Source organism: Diadema setosum, chromosome 15 (assembly GCF_964275005.1).
Source record: "Diadema setosum chromosome 15, eeDiaSeto1, whole genome shotgun sequence".
In the NCBI taxonomy this organism is placed as follows: Eukaryota; Metazoa; Echinodermata; class Echinoidea; order Diadematoida; family Diadematidae; genus Diadema; species Diadema setosum.
Window position 1 is genome coordinate 5,219,557 of NC_092699.1, and position 13,988 is coordinate 5,233,544.

General features: G+C 39.4%; 1 protein-coding gene across 1 annotated transcript in view; it reads left to right on the forward strand.

The window, feature by feature from the left end:
- LOC140239245 (major facilitator superfamily domain-containing protein 8-like) overlaps positions 1 to 7,901 on the forward strand; it is a 30,142-nt gene extending 22,241 nt beyond the window's left edge. Inside the window, exons 9-13 of the mRNA XM_072319121.1 lie at positions 385 to 468; positions 3,160 to 3,292; positions 4,665 to 4,787; positions 5,797 to 5,927; positions 7,770 to 7,901. Coding sequence (XP_072175222.1) covers positions 385 to 468; positions 3,160 to 3,292; positions 4,665 to 4,787; positions 5,797 to 5,927; positions 7,770 to 7,901 — 603 coding nt within the window. The remainder of the gene's footprint in view (positions 1 to 384; positions 469 to 3,159; positions 3,293 to 4,664; positions 4,788 to 5,796; positions 5,928 to 7,769) is intronic.
- Positions 7,902 to 13,988: the final 6,087 nt, after the last annotated feature.

Here is a 13,988-nt window from a genome sequence, read left to right on the forward strand (position 1 = left end):
ACACATAATGTAGCTATTAGACCAAACCATAGAATCAGGGAATTTTCATTGCTACGCATATTAGACAGAAGACAGGAAAGGGTATGCAATGTTGTTGAAATTTGTTGATTTTCTGAAATTTTGAGAATGGTCAGAAGAATAAGAGTAAAGAAAAAAAAATAAAATGAAAAGCAAAGAGTGGAGATTGTTTTTCTGTTCGTTTAATTGGATACATGTGTACATCTACAAGTATATCCCACAGTCCTTTTTGATTCTAAGCTTTTGAAGCATCAGAACCATTATTGATGTATTGATGACTTTCAACAAGTCCCATAACACTGTCACTTTTCTGACTTTATCAACCCACAGTATCATTTGTCTTGTTCTTTGATTTGTTTTCTACAGACTGCTGTTGTTCCTCTTAATGAGCTCTACCTAGATTTCAGTGAAATCGACAACAGTATATTTTACTGTGTGTGTGGAGTGGAGGTGAGTTGTATAAAAAGGAAGGCTTTCAATCTATGTCCAATTCTAGTCAACTGTATTAAAAAAACAAAACAAAACAAACCTCTGAGGAATAATTGTTACGTCTTTGTGTGCCACATTGCAATCTCCATGTGGCACTTTATTCCAAGACCACAAGGGATGAGTGCTTTTTGAAAACTCATTATTCAAAGCCATATGAATTCTTGTAGAACTATTATGGTAGATATGCAGTCCAGCAGAGTTTTAGAAAATATTGCAGACTTTGCTGTGATGTGAGGAACAGAGTTACTGAGTAGCTAGTGATGCTTTGAATGTGCTGTGGCATATTTTGATTTTTTTTTAATGGGTGTTTGTGTTGTTGTGCATCTTAACAATGTGTGCAAAGTTTGGTACCTGTCCACTGAGACAGGCAAGCAGAGGTGGCACACGAATAGTTAATTAGCAGGTGTAGTCATGCCATGAAAGATAATCCTACTGGCTATATTAAAGAGCTTTCATGGCTGTAATAGGTTTGCTCTGACTCCAGTTCCCCTAAGCAGTTTTGCACTATATCCCTTTTCTCTTTTTTTTTTTCTTTTTTTTGTGTGTGTGGGGGTGGGGGGATTTTTTGCTTGGGTTTATTGCAATGTGTTCCCACCATTCGATGTTTCCAGATGCATATCGTTGCTGGGGTGTCAAGACCTTGTATCTGCAATTTTGATGAAAATGACTTCTTTGGACTAATAGTTAAATAATGGGTTAAGTTATGTCCTGTCCAAATCCCAACTGTCTTACTCCAAAAATGAAGCCACCACGCCATTTCAAAGGAAAGGCTATCCCATTCGTTATAGTGCTTTGGCCGCCATGTTTTTTTGCTCTCCTGAACATTTGACATTTTGTAAATACGAGGTCTTCTCGCCCCAGGTTCTTCTAAGCAGTCAGTCCGCAGCACGTATGCTAATGAGCCGATCCGGCAAGATTTATTCAGCACTCTCGTTAACGATCTTTGCGTTTGAAAAGGTGTCTCGTCGTGCGAGATTTTGCGAGACTTTGATAGGGCTATGGTTTTCACAGTGTAGCGACTTGTACATACATTCGTCGTGGCTGCAAGTCACGGTAAATTGTTTTCCAGACTTTGATCTTTATTTTGATACTAAATTTGCCTATAACATCGGATCTTATCATGACTATATAATCAGTTGAATTTGCGTAAATTTTACCTGCTTTTCACAGAAGATTTTGTCATCTAAAGTTCTTTTTTGGTTCCTGACCGGATTAAGAAACTACTGTTTCTGATTTTGGCTTTTTCGTAGAGAAGAAACTTAGATACTCATCATATATTGGAGTCAAGGAGACGCAAGCATGATTTATACTAGTTTTTCCGTTTTGAAATGTCTGTAAAATTTACTCCTAAGCCAGAAGTATGCTCCGCACAAAGTGTACAGTGGTGCGAAAGAGCTCTCTCATTGGACAGTGCGTGCGTTCAGCGCTTGAACTACATGCGTGCCAAGAAACCGCAAGTGGCATGAAACCGTTATGTAGCAGCGTAATGACGTAATGCAAGCGCTGAGTGCAGGCGCTGTCCAATGAGAGAGCTTACTCTTGAGATTGCACGGTTTCAAGCTGATCAGCACTGACATCAATGTATATTTTACTGGTTCCTGACCGGATTAAGCAACAAATTGTCAAGATATTTACATGGATACAAAGATTAGGAGATGGACTACCAAATAAAGCATTTTCATTGAGACGCAAGGTGAATTTGGTATTTTTTTGACGTCTTGAAAGTGTACTGCACGAAGTACTTTTTTCATCATTTTTCAAGCTCAAATTACGCTATGATATTTTTCATTTACAATAATTTGAGTAACATGTGATGATAGTTTACATATTTTCCTTGAATTTGATACCAAATTTGTGAACATAAGGTGTATTTTTGTAGCCGAAAGCCCAAGGACAAAATCCCCTTACGCAGCTCATTACGTATGCAAGCCTAAAGCGGGCTTGCATACGAGTTGAATAAATACGAGCGAATTATCGGGTGCTGCGGACTGACTGTAAGCCCCACATCAGACAAGATTTGGGCCGTACAAAGTAATTGTGACTGAATAATGCTACTGTTTATACTCGGGTAATTAAAAACAGAAGAATCCACAGTGGGAAAGAACACTGTAAACTTCTCAAGGAAGTGACAATAATCCTCCCCCTCCCCTTTTTTGTAGTTTGCGGGGACATGAGATTGCATGCTGTCAGTGTGGGCCATGAAATTGGGGCAGGGTTGGGGGCTGCAGTGGTCCATACTTTTGCAGTATCAAAATTAATTACAAACCTCCTGAAACCAAGAATATTCTGGATTAGTCCAAATTCATCCTCTGTGGGGGTGGTGGAGTTCTGCCTTGAGTTCACCACAAGCATCAACCCATTGAGGACAAGCTGATTTTGCTTCTTAAACGCACCTTTTTCTTTGACACCTGCCCAAGTATATGCGGGACTCGTCTTCAGCAGGTAAAAGACAAACCCCTTTCCCTCCCACCGTTCAGTCCGTCAACCCCTCATGTTCAATGAATCATTCCACAGCCCCTGCCTACTGTCTGTTTTTCACATCATTTAATCAATCAGCTGGATGTCAGAGACTAACATGAGACACAGAATGTGTATGAGAGGTAAAGAAGACATCCTCTTTCTCACTTCTGTCTTTCAAAACTCTTGTTTCAGCTGCTAATCTTCTTCTTGGTTGTCAAAGTGATCAGTAAGAAAGTGTCTGACCGCACCATCCTGCTGGTTGGCCTGGTCATCGAGCTGGTATCATTAGCCCTGCTAACTATCTTCGTCCCCAGGGCCATCGAACGTGAGTTGATGAAAATGATAATACAAAGGTCGCTTTTTAAAGGGATCGTATAGTTTTGGTTGAGACCTAATTTCAGGTTTCTAACATTTTTTTGGTGAGGTAATGAGAAACCTCTTATGAAATATGAAAAAGCATGTAATTCCATGAGAAATTCAATGTTTATTTGATGACAATTGGTTTTGAGATGGCTGAGATATCCAAAACAGAGCGATTCTAATAAATTGTGGGACCCACCTTTTATTATGATCACTTTGTTTTTCTTTGTTTTTGGATGTTTCAGTCATTCCAAACCCAATTTTCATCATATAAACTTTGAATTCCTCTTAACCCGTTGAGGACCGTTTGATTATGCTACAACACGCATTTCCCATAGACGCTTGCCCGAGTATACTCAGGACTCGTCCTCAACGGGTTAATAAAATGGTATGCTCTGTACTGTATCATAAGTGTTTTCTTTGTATTTCGCAAAAAGTTAAAAGCCCAATTCTCATCTCCACCAATACTGTACCAAAGACCACTGCCCCAGTAGGTTACAGAAACATCATGCATTAGGGTTGTCTGTCCTTCCGTCTGTCCATTCATCTGTCCGTCCAGAAAAAAAAAAAGAGTGGGAGTACACATATATACTGTATAAGCTGTAATTTTCGCTAAGAGTTTGATTTTCGCGAAGTTGCCAAATCACAGTTGGACCGCGGATTAAACAACACGTGAAAATGTCACCATGTCCAGAGAGATGGTACACTAACTGTAGCCTCAATTTCACTTCGCGAAAACAACATATCGCGAAAATGTCCAAGACCTCCTCTTTTGTGAAAATATCTTTACATATAAATAACAGCTTGATATACAGTATCTGAAACTCTTTCATTCTCTCCTATTCCACACATTAAAAGCACATATCTTTCAATCCCATTCACTTGGTCATCCAACCAATGATCTACTGTTGATTTTACACAGCCACCCTTCCAGACTTTAAAGGTCCTGTTGACTTTTGGGAACAGTGATTCAAAAAATTGTAAAGATATCACATTTGATGCATATGTGTAGGTTTGTTTTGTCACAAAACATCCCACCATATAACATTTTTGCAATAAGGCCTAAAATATAAGGAGATATCAGTATTTTTCTCATTAAACCGTAACTGTAGACGGTTTAGTCTGGAAACATTTTAATTTTAACTATTATTCACATTTTGTGTATTTAATGATACTTAGTATCGATTATACGGATTCAAATTTTTACAGTGGTTGTTTCTCTCCCTAACTCTCATTTCAGAACTATCTTAAAGCACTAATGCTGGGTTTTTGTTTCTTGTGCAAATAGTAAATTATGCCTTTAACCTCTTGACTCTGGTTAACCTCTTGTTTTGCAGATGATCCCAAGCACAACTTTGCCATGTTTATCATCCCCTGCGCCATCCAGGTCTCAGGCCTCGCCTTTCTAGCCGTCTCCATCATCTCCCTCTTCTCCAAGATTGTTCCCGAAAAAATTCAAGGTGAGTGGGTCCCGTCTCCATTTCCTGTGGTGCTCCGACCCTACCAAACAAAATGTCAGGTGCACATTGTATGCACAGTCAACCTCACCTAATTGGACCTCGCACAAGTTAAGATATTGGCTAAGTCGAAGAAGTGTTCTACCCTGGATTGCTATAATCATGTATAAAGACAAAATTCATGTAAGCCAAGGGAATTTCCCCACTCCCATTGGTTTGGACTGAGGTGAAGTTGACTACTTAGTTTATATGCTACCTTACATCACAAAACCAACAGGGAATGTTCAAATGAGTTTTGTTTGTTTTGGTGTTGTTGTTGTTGTTTTTTTTTCTGTTCAGGTCAGTGTTTGAAGAGATTATCAGTTTCAAAATGAAGAAGTACTCATCCAAATTAGATATTCCTAACAAACAGAGTTAGTGATTGAACATCCAAACTGTGGGGATGGTAACTAGTGAGGAAATGAGGTGTCAAGTGATTATTTTCCTCCACTCTTTTCTCAGCCTTCCTTTATATTGTTGTATGTGCATGGTGCCACAAACTGTAGTAGTCTTCTTGTCAAGCGATAGCTGCACCAGAGCTTTGCAAATTCATAACTTTTGGACTGATTGTCCGGTTTCCCTCAAACTTCACTGATGTGTGCAACTAGTATTGCTGCATTCACTCAATCCACACAAATATATTTGGATGAACTTGTCCTTTAAAAGTTCCAAGAAAGCAAACATGCAGTTAGCTCAGATCTTTGATTTTGCATAAGCTTTTTTGGCAGACAAAGCTCAATTTCTCCTGTTATTGATCCCTCCAGTATACATGTCCTCCATGTACGTTTGGGTTTCATTCTTCTGAAATGTTGCCCGTTGAGATTCATGTGGCGCTCAAGTATCACCCTGAAAGGTCTCTGGAGGGAATCTAAAATTATCATTTTTTCTTTTTCTTTTTTAATATTGGCAGCCCTGCATTTTTGAATGAAACATTCCTATCATCTCGATGTGCTTGTGTATTTCAAACTTCCAGGTTTCAGTCAGGGCATCCGGCGAGCAACAGGTGGCCTGGCCACCATCATGGGCCCCATCTGGAGTGCGGCCACGGTGGAGCGACCTTTCCTCATGCTCATCGTTATGGTGGTACTCTTCGCACTGGCGCTGGTAAGCACTATCGTAATATCTTGATAGTTCATGGGAAGCGAAATGAAGTTTTGTAGTGACCTAGTTTGAAATTGTACAGTATGAATAGTGACAACATTGTGTGATATTACTTTAGATTCGACATAATTATTATTCAAGGATTTACCCAAACACTCCTTCTCATTTCTGTGATTGCTTCCTTCCTCCAAAATTTTGTCTGTTTATATGCCACGTTCGCACATCGACTCAGTCGACAGCGAGTCAAATTCGCATATTCTGCTCAAACATGCAAACCTGCCCAAACCAATCAATAAGTCACCAAATGACATAGTATAATAAAACCGTTTCTCGCAATTTCATTCCTGCCACTTGTACCTTGTATTTCATTGATTGACTATCTAGTGGTATTCCCTTCTGGATTTGCAAGTAAATTCCAAGTTCCTGTCATTGTTTTGTGTGCAGAAGTCATGTAAGAATATTTGAAAGCACTAATGCTGGGTTTTTGTGTCATCTGCAAATGGTAAATTATGCCTTCAAAATTTTGTTTAATGAGTAAGCAGCCTAGTTTACCGCACTCAGTACGCCATGCTACGCAATTCTATGCAGGCTTTGTGCGAAAGCCCCTTTTAATAGATAGAACTGATGTGAAAAATCCTCTCTCCAATCCTCCCCACAAAGCAAAACAAGACATGACAAAAAGGAGAAATACAGAAACCTGAGGTGATATTTCTGTTGAGCTTCATAATTGAAATTCCAATAAAGTATCAGAATTACTGTAATATAAGATATTTTCACCGCATGAAGTTTTTGTGTATTGCCTGTGGTATTTACTGCATATAGTGTAGACAAGAACTTTGTATGCAGTTTGATTTTGTGAATGTTGGCTCTCACAAACTTTGCAAAATTAAAGTGCCCGCGAACATTCCTAATTTTACAGGGTAAAAAGAAGAGCATTCAAGATTGATTATAACCATGCAGCTTTGAATTGTGACAAGATAAATGCCAATCATAGTACATATAATGTATATTGATGTAATCAGATTGCCTGTAAAAAGCAAAATGGCAGCCGTGGTATGTGAAGTAGAGATCATACAGTATGATATGTGACCCAGCATCGCAAAACCAACAAAAAGTCGCCAGACATGGATTTTTAGTTAAGGGCAGATTCTGAAATAGCAGACTCTAAGCTTTAAAACGACGTATAACTCCATTCAGATGGACACTCCTAACATATCTAAATACTGCAAAGAAAGCTTACAATCTCGAAACGTGTGAACTGAGAAAAGAGGCTCTGAAGTACAGGTTCTATTCAAGCACTTTAATTTGTTAATACCAAACCATTCTGGCTGTGCCATGAATGGGACAAAAAACAGGATGTAAGCCGCTGTACCAACAACAATGCAGGGATTATCAGATTAAGCTGAAATTGAGCATGTTTTATTAACACATTCTGTCCATGATTAATACCAACTTTCAAGGTGGTAGCACCATCCTTTCAAAAGTTATTAGAGTTGAAAATTAAGGGTGTTCAAAGGAATTTTTTTTTTTTTTAATGAAAAGGAGCCTCTATGACTTATACCTAATCACACTAATCTACAAAAGAAGGTTGTAGAAAAATTGCTGGAAACACACTTTTCCATTAATTTTATGACCCCAAACTTTAGAGTAATGTAGAAGAAGAACAGCTCTTGAATTGACTTGGTTGGCCCATTTCACCGTTTTGGAGTCCTCACATAAAATCAAGGGGTGCAACTTTTTGTTGGTTTTGTGATGCACGGTTAGATATACAGTAATTAGGGCTTATGAGTGTTATGAGTGACTTTACAGCAATGAGCATTTCTGTTTCATTCTGCCATATTTCAGCTGATGGTGTTGGCATCGTGGAAGAGACTGAAGACAAACTACAAAGAGATGCCCATCCCGACCTCAGACATCCTCAGCGTCAATAATGAGACGGAACCATTACTACCGGAAGACAACAATATAGTAACCTAAAGACACCATAAAAAACAGAATATCATATGCAATGTAAAAATCAAAGTGAATTATATGAAATGAAATGGATGGTGTATGTTGTGCATGAGCTCACTTGTGGAATTGATGAAAAAAAAATGCAAATTGCGAGCAATGCTCTTAGGTTTGTGAAACCTACTGTGTATATGTATAGTAGGTGATCTATCACTTGGTCTACTCCCGCTTTGTCTAATACCTGTTTAGCCTCAACCCAGATGGTCTAATCCCGTTTCATCCACAACCAGTTTGTCTAGTGACCATTTAGTCCAATTCACACTTATCCTCATTTCCAGTTGGTCTACTTCCAGATGGGCTATGCCCATTTCGTCTAATACCTACAGTATATTAGACAAAGTGGGGAAAAATCCAAGGAGACAAAATTGCAATCAGACCATCTGGTCATTAGAGAGAACAGTAATTAGCCAAACCGGACATTAGACTAGGTGACGATTAGATCAAATGGGCATTAAACAAAATTGATAGTAGCCCAAATGAGTTTAGCCGTAATGGTGTGCGACAAACTGGGAAGTAGACCATCTGATATTAGACCAAGTGGCAATAAACCATGCAGTGTACAAAGTAAACCTAGAGAAACAAAGACATCGCCGAGCTGTCGATCTAATACAGCTACAATTTATGTTGCTGCCTTCATACACAGCTGGTACATTGTTCAGTGACTTTGCAAAAGCCCCTAGATATGTTCATGCATAAATGTGATCTTGCCTCACAAGGCCAGCAAAAACGTTGCCTGAATTTGCTGAACTTCATTGTTTTCTTTTGTTTTTTCAATTTGGGTCAAATATGGAAGGGAGAGATTCTCTGCTTTATAATATTTAGAATAACACTGAACACTTCCATACGTCACCTGAACATACAAGGACACCCCTACCTCCCCCCCCCCCCAAAAAAAAAAATGCAAAAAAAAAAAAAAAAAAATATGCAAAATAAAACAAAATTCACAAGTAAAAATCCCTGCAGAAAGGTAGTACTTGAATTTACAAATCCTAACCTCAGACATTGGGATTGATAGAACTAGTATTAGAAATAAACAGTCACATTGAAGATTCAGCTCATGCAATGTTTTTGTTGGTTTTGTTGGTGATGCAGGACCACAAGTGTAATGTTGATAGGATGTGCATGTGATAATAATAATACATTTATAATAATAATACATTTATATAGCGCATTTTCCATAGACATACATGTTCAAATGCGCTTTACCAGTGGATTATTGATATTAACGGAACAAGTGGGTTTTTAGATGTTTTTTGAAGGTGACGAGAGATTGCTGGCTGCGGAGAGTTTTGGGAAGTTGATTCCACAGTTTGGGAGCAGCAGATGAAAATGCTTTATCACCAAGTGTGGCCAGCATCTTGGAAGTTGGGTGATTCAGTGTGATACCTTGTGAGGAGCGGAGGGTGTACCGGGATGGGTGACGGATGGTTATGAGATCAGATAAGTAAGGAGGGGCAAGACCATGGATACATTTGAAAGTGAGCAGAAGTATCTTGTAGTGGATCCTGGACCTGATGGGAAGCCAGTTCAGTTGACGGAGGACAGGTTGCATGTGGGAAAATTTGGATGTGCCTGTGGCAAGTCTGGCAGCTGCATTCTGAACCCGCTGTAATTTCTCAATCTGGGTAGCAGTGGCACCGTAGAGCAGGCCATTACAGTAGTCGAGGCGGCTGGTGATGAAGGCATGAATGATGGTGAGTAATGATCTCTGGTCCAGATATTTGTGAATTCGACGGATGTTGTGCAGATGGTAAAAGGCTGCCTTACATGTCATTAGGACATGCTGATCCATGTTCAAGGTTGAATCGAAGATGCAACCCAAATTCTTGACATAAGATGCAGGAACAATATTAGCGTTGCCAATCGTGATGTTGGGAATGTTGATCTTTTGGAGTTGTCGCCGTGTGCCAATGATGACGAACTCGGTCTTATCATCGTTGATTAACAATCTGTTTGTTGCCATCCAAGTTCGAATATCCCTGAGACAGCACTCCATCACTTCTACAGCTTCTCTTTCACTAACATTGCCATCAGGCCTGAATGAAAAGTAAACTTGAGTATCATCAGCGTAGCAGTGGGCGCGCGGGAGATGTTTTTCTAGGACATCAAACAGGTCAGATGTATAGATGGAGAACAAGAGGGGACCCAAACAGGATCCTTGTGGGACACCACAGTGCAGATCAAACCTCTCAGACTGAGAGCCACAGATGGTTACTCGTTGACTCCTACCAAGCAGGTATGACTGAAACCATTCCAGTGTATGTCTGGAAAGCCCTATCTTGGTGTGCAAACGTCTGAGAAGAGTTTTGTGGTCGACGGTGTCAAAAGCGGAGCTCAGGTCCAACAACACAAGTAGAGTGACTTGTTGCGAGTTCATGTTGAGGAGAATGTCATTCTTGATTTTCAACAAAGCAGTTTCAGTGCTATGATTTTTTCTGTACGCAGACTGGAAGAGAGGAAACAGAGAATGCTTGCCCATGTGATGCTGAAGCTGGTCACAAACAGCACTCTCGACCAGTTTGGACAGGAAGCTCAGATTGCTAATCGGACGGTAGTTCTTGAAGTCACACTCCAATCCATGTCTCTTTAACAGGGGTGTAATGAAGGCCTCTTTCCAGTCTTCAGTGAATGTTCCAGACTGTAGGGATAAGTTAATGACATCTCTCAAGACTGGAAGAAGTGGGTCCAGACAACTCACAACAAGTTGAGAAGGCATTGGATCACACTGGCAAGACTTTTTTCCGCACCTCACAACAAGGGCCTTGACATCTGTGACCGATAAGGTGGAGAAGTGGTCAAGCACAATGTCATCAGGAGGACATGAGGACACAGAGCTGGACATGGAGGGAGGTGTAGTGGGACATCCATCTGGAGTGAGTTCATCAATTTTCAGGCGAATTGATTCAATTTTCTGCATGAAGAAACTCCCAAAGTCGTTTGCTAGAGCTACAGTGTCAGGATTGGGAGGAAGAGGAACATCTTGTTTACATTTGACTTCTCTCCATCTTGGCATTGACATATAAAATGTCCCCTTTGAGCACTGGGATTTGAAACAGGATTCCTAATGAAGCGCTTATTCTGGCCACTGCGACAACCTCTCTGAGTACTGGGAATAACATTCACTCCACAGCTGCGGATTCTACACATAACACTTGGGTCAATGATTGGAAAGACAGGGCAGCCACTCCCGATTGTCAATAGTTCTTCTCTGCTGTAGGTAATCATAGTCCTGCGGTAATCAGGCCTATTGTTGCATGAGATAGCGAACAAAGGACTGTCTGACAGAGGTGTGCAAGCCACCAGGCATACCATCCAAGCTTGAATGAGGATTAGTCCAGAGAACAAAGAGGCAACACTTCCTTTCAGGCGAGGTCTTCTTGCTCCAAAGAACATTGTGAGAGGTTCATGTGTTGCCAGCAGCAAGTCCCAAAGCTAAATTCACCTCAGCAAACGTTGTGTATGGGACTGATGACTTCAGTCAGTACATATCAGGTAACTGGAAGCTGATTTCCCAAGTACAAGAAACAAGAAAATGACATCACATCAAAGATCCTTTCGGTGTTTGAGTGGTTCTGTACTCCTCAGGGTGCCACACAGGACAGAAAATATCATCCAATACCTTCCAGTGAAGATGACTGGAGTAATGAAAGTGGAGGGTGATGCTGATGCATGCTGCCACACGGGCGCCATCTTAAGATAATGATAACGGATGAGCTGTGAGTATAATCACAGATCAGAACATAATGAGTGAGTAAGGATGTCAAGGTGACTGCGCAAGGTTGCCGTCTTCTGAACCTTCAGAGGGCTGGATCGTCATTTCTTGAGTGTATGACCTTTCTCATCTTTATATTCCGCTACCCCAGTCATGATTAGAAGAAAATAAAAACAACACCAGTAGAAAGCTGTGGATAAAGCAGATGCAAGGTGAGAAAATGGTCCCAGTTATGACTAGCAAAAACAAAGAATTAAAATAGATGAATTTTGTATCTTCATTTCAGCAGGAACTTGCCCTCAAATGCCAGCCTTATTTGCTTTTATCTTGTTTTCTGCCTGCGTAAGACCTGTGTATTTTTCAGAACTTTATCTGCATCATAACAAAACAACACGTACATACACACACACCTTTCTTGCAATTGAACCAAAACACCAGAGTAATATTTGTAACGTCAAGGCACTTTTAGAAAGCAGTGCTTATACTGAAGAGGCCACAATGAATGAACATAAACATACAATTGTATAATATCGTATACAGTAGCATGATGATGCCATATTTGGCTATGATGATTAATCATATTATGAACGATGCCCATCATCCGATTGAAAATGAATTCATTTTGTTAATGCTGTACATGTATATCAAATTTAATGAAAGTCTTCTCTACATTGTACTGCCACAAACTAATCAAAGTGTATTAAAATCACCTCATCTTAACAACCTAGTAGATTGTAGCTAGTTGAATCGTCCTTTTTTGATGCATAGAATTTTATAGCAGTCCCTGATAAAAGCAGCCATATATGTGGATTTTTATTTTATTTTATTTTATTCAGTATTCCTTACCCAGGGTAGCCCCATCAGTGGTTTATACACTGTTATTCTCACAGAATAAGAAAGAACAACAATGAATTCAAAATACACAAAGTAACAAATCAAGGACATTCAGTTGTATGTAGCAACATATAAGCCAAGCAGAACTGTGTGTAAATAGTGCAAAGTAAGTCGTTGATGATAGTGGTACACAAATTCATTACATTATTTGAATCAGATAATACCCTTTACACGATGTAGGGATATCAAGTTGACCCAATTCTACTTCAAGAGAGATATGAATGTTTGAAGGGAAAGAAAGTAAGAACCTTCAAAACTTTGAATACTGTGAAGACTCTGCCTCAGAGTGGTTTGAATAGAGTGAGGACTATGAATGCTGTACGTTATTGCTATTGTGACCATAATGTTAGAAAACATCATCATACTGATGATTACCTCCGCCAAGGAAGGAGAAGGTTAAGTGGTCATCGTTGTTGGTTTATCTGTTTGCAAAATAACTCAAAAAGATTTTGACAAATGAAACTTTCAATAAAAAATTGATATTGACACAAGAAACACCTCATTCAGTTTTGGTAGTGATCTGGGAATTTTTATGAATTTTTTAAGGATTTTCAATCTTTTAGCAAAGAAGGTCAACAAACTTGGGGTTCACTTGTGCATCCTGGAGGTTTACATAAATATGCGCACTGAAGCACATGCTGTGCTCGGGCAAGTCACTATTTAAAACAAAATGCTTCAATTTTTGGAAATGGCATGCATGTATTTAAGGGTGGAAATGAGTTGCTTTCTTGGTGAAGGTCTGTGCTCTCCAAGTGCTTTTCTGGTTTATTCTATTGTGATTATAAAGTTGGGAAAACATTTGTCATACTGACAGTGATCTATTATTATTACTCTTCCCACAGCCGTATTTGTTATCATTACAGTCCTTCATAAGCTCTGAATGTAAAACGGTCATCTTTTCTCATTGGTGATATCTTATCATGTTTCTCAATTTACATGCAATCTGTCTGATGTATGCAATCAGTACTAATCTTTAATACATGTAGTCAGGAAACCTGTTTGTGTGTGTATATATTGAAAATGTCTTCTCTATTCTCCCCCCCCCCCCCCCAAATTAATGTACAGAGTGAACGTCATGATTTCGTAAATGTGTACAAATACAAACCATGTCCAGTCAATGCCTTATGTGAGACATGGGATATGCTGTAGTGCCATCAGTATGAACGTTGTTTTGATCAGGCTAGTAAAATTTGTTTGTTGGATGTAGTTACGCTATCATTATTTTCTCTTTTTGTTTGTTTTCTTTTGTTGTTGTTGTTGTTGTTGTTTGGTTTGGTTTTGTTTTATTTGTTTTATGAAACGGTAGAAATGCTGAATGTGCCATATGGGGGGGGGGGGGCAAGTAAGTCTATATCTTCCTGGATTTTGATTTGCCATGAGTTATTGTCTTGTATCTAAGTTTATTACTGTACAATTAAAAATTATTTTGGGGGCATATCTTTCACTAA